Source organism: Lottia gigantea (assembly GCF_000327385.1).
Source record: "Lottia gigantea unplaced genomic scaffold LOTGIsca_129, whole genome shotgun sequence".
NCBI classification, from domain to species: Eukaryota; Metazoa; Mollusca; class Gastropoda; family Lottiidae; genus Lottia; species Lottia gigantea.
This window is the reverse complement of record NW_008707410.1, coordinates 557,709-558,427: the sequence shown is the minus strand read 5'-3', so window position 1 is coordinate 558,427 and position 719 is coordinate 557,709. Positions and strand designations below refer to the sequence as shown.

At 47.7% G+C, this 719-nt stretch overlaps 1 protein-coding gene across 1 annotated transcript; it reads right to left on the bottom strand.

Annotated features, from left to right (window-relative positions):
- On the bottom strand, positions 1-593 carry LOTGIDRAFT_138763 (hypothetical protein; the record flags this gene model as incomplete). Its single annotated transcript, XM_009048837.1, has 2 exons — positions 1-144; positions 426-593. Coding segments are annotated over 2 exons (312 nt in total), but the record flags the coding sequence as incomplete, so codon positions are not given.
- Between the last annotated feature and the right edge of the window lie 126 nt (positions 594-719).

Genomic DNA, 719 nt, shown 5'->3' with positions numbered 1-719 from the left:
TTAGGGAAGGGGATCACTCTGATACATGTTTAGGGAAGGGGGATCACTCTGATACATGTCTAGGGAAGGGGGATCACTCTGATACATGTCTAGGGAAGGGGGATCACTCTGATACATGTCTAGGGAAGGGGAAAGGGGATCACTCTGAACATGTTAAGGGGAGGGGGATCACTCTGATACATGTCTAGGGAAGGGGGATCACTCTGATACATGTCTAGGGAAAGGAAGGGGAATCTCTCTGATACATGTCTAGGCAAGGGGGATCACCCTAAGGGAAAGGGGGGCCATGATACATGTTTAGGGAAGGGGGATCACCCTAAGGGAAAGGGGGAGTCATGATACATGTTTAGGGAAGGGGCTCAGTCTGATACATGTTTAGGGAAGGGGGATCATGATACATATCTAGGGAAGGGGGATCATGATACATGTTTAGGTAAGGGATCACTCTGATACATGTTTAGGGAAAGGGGATCACTCAATGGGGAAGGGGGATCATGATACATATCTAGGGAAGGGGGATCATGATACATGTCTAGGAAAGGGGGCTCACTCAATGGGGAAGGGGGATCATCATACATATCTAGGGAAGGGGGATCATATTACATGTCTAGGCAAGGGGGATCATGATACATCTATAAGGAAGGGGGATCATGATACATATCACTCTGATACATGTTTAGGGTAGGGGTATCATGATACATGACTAGGGAAGGGGGATC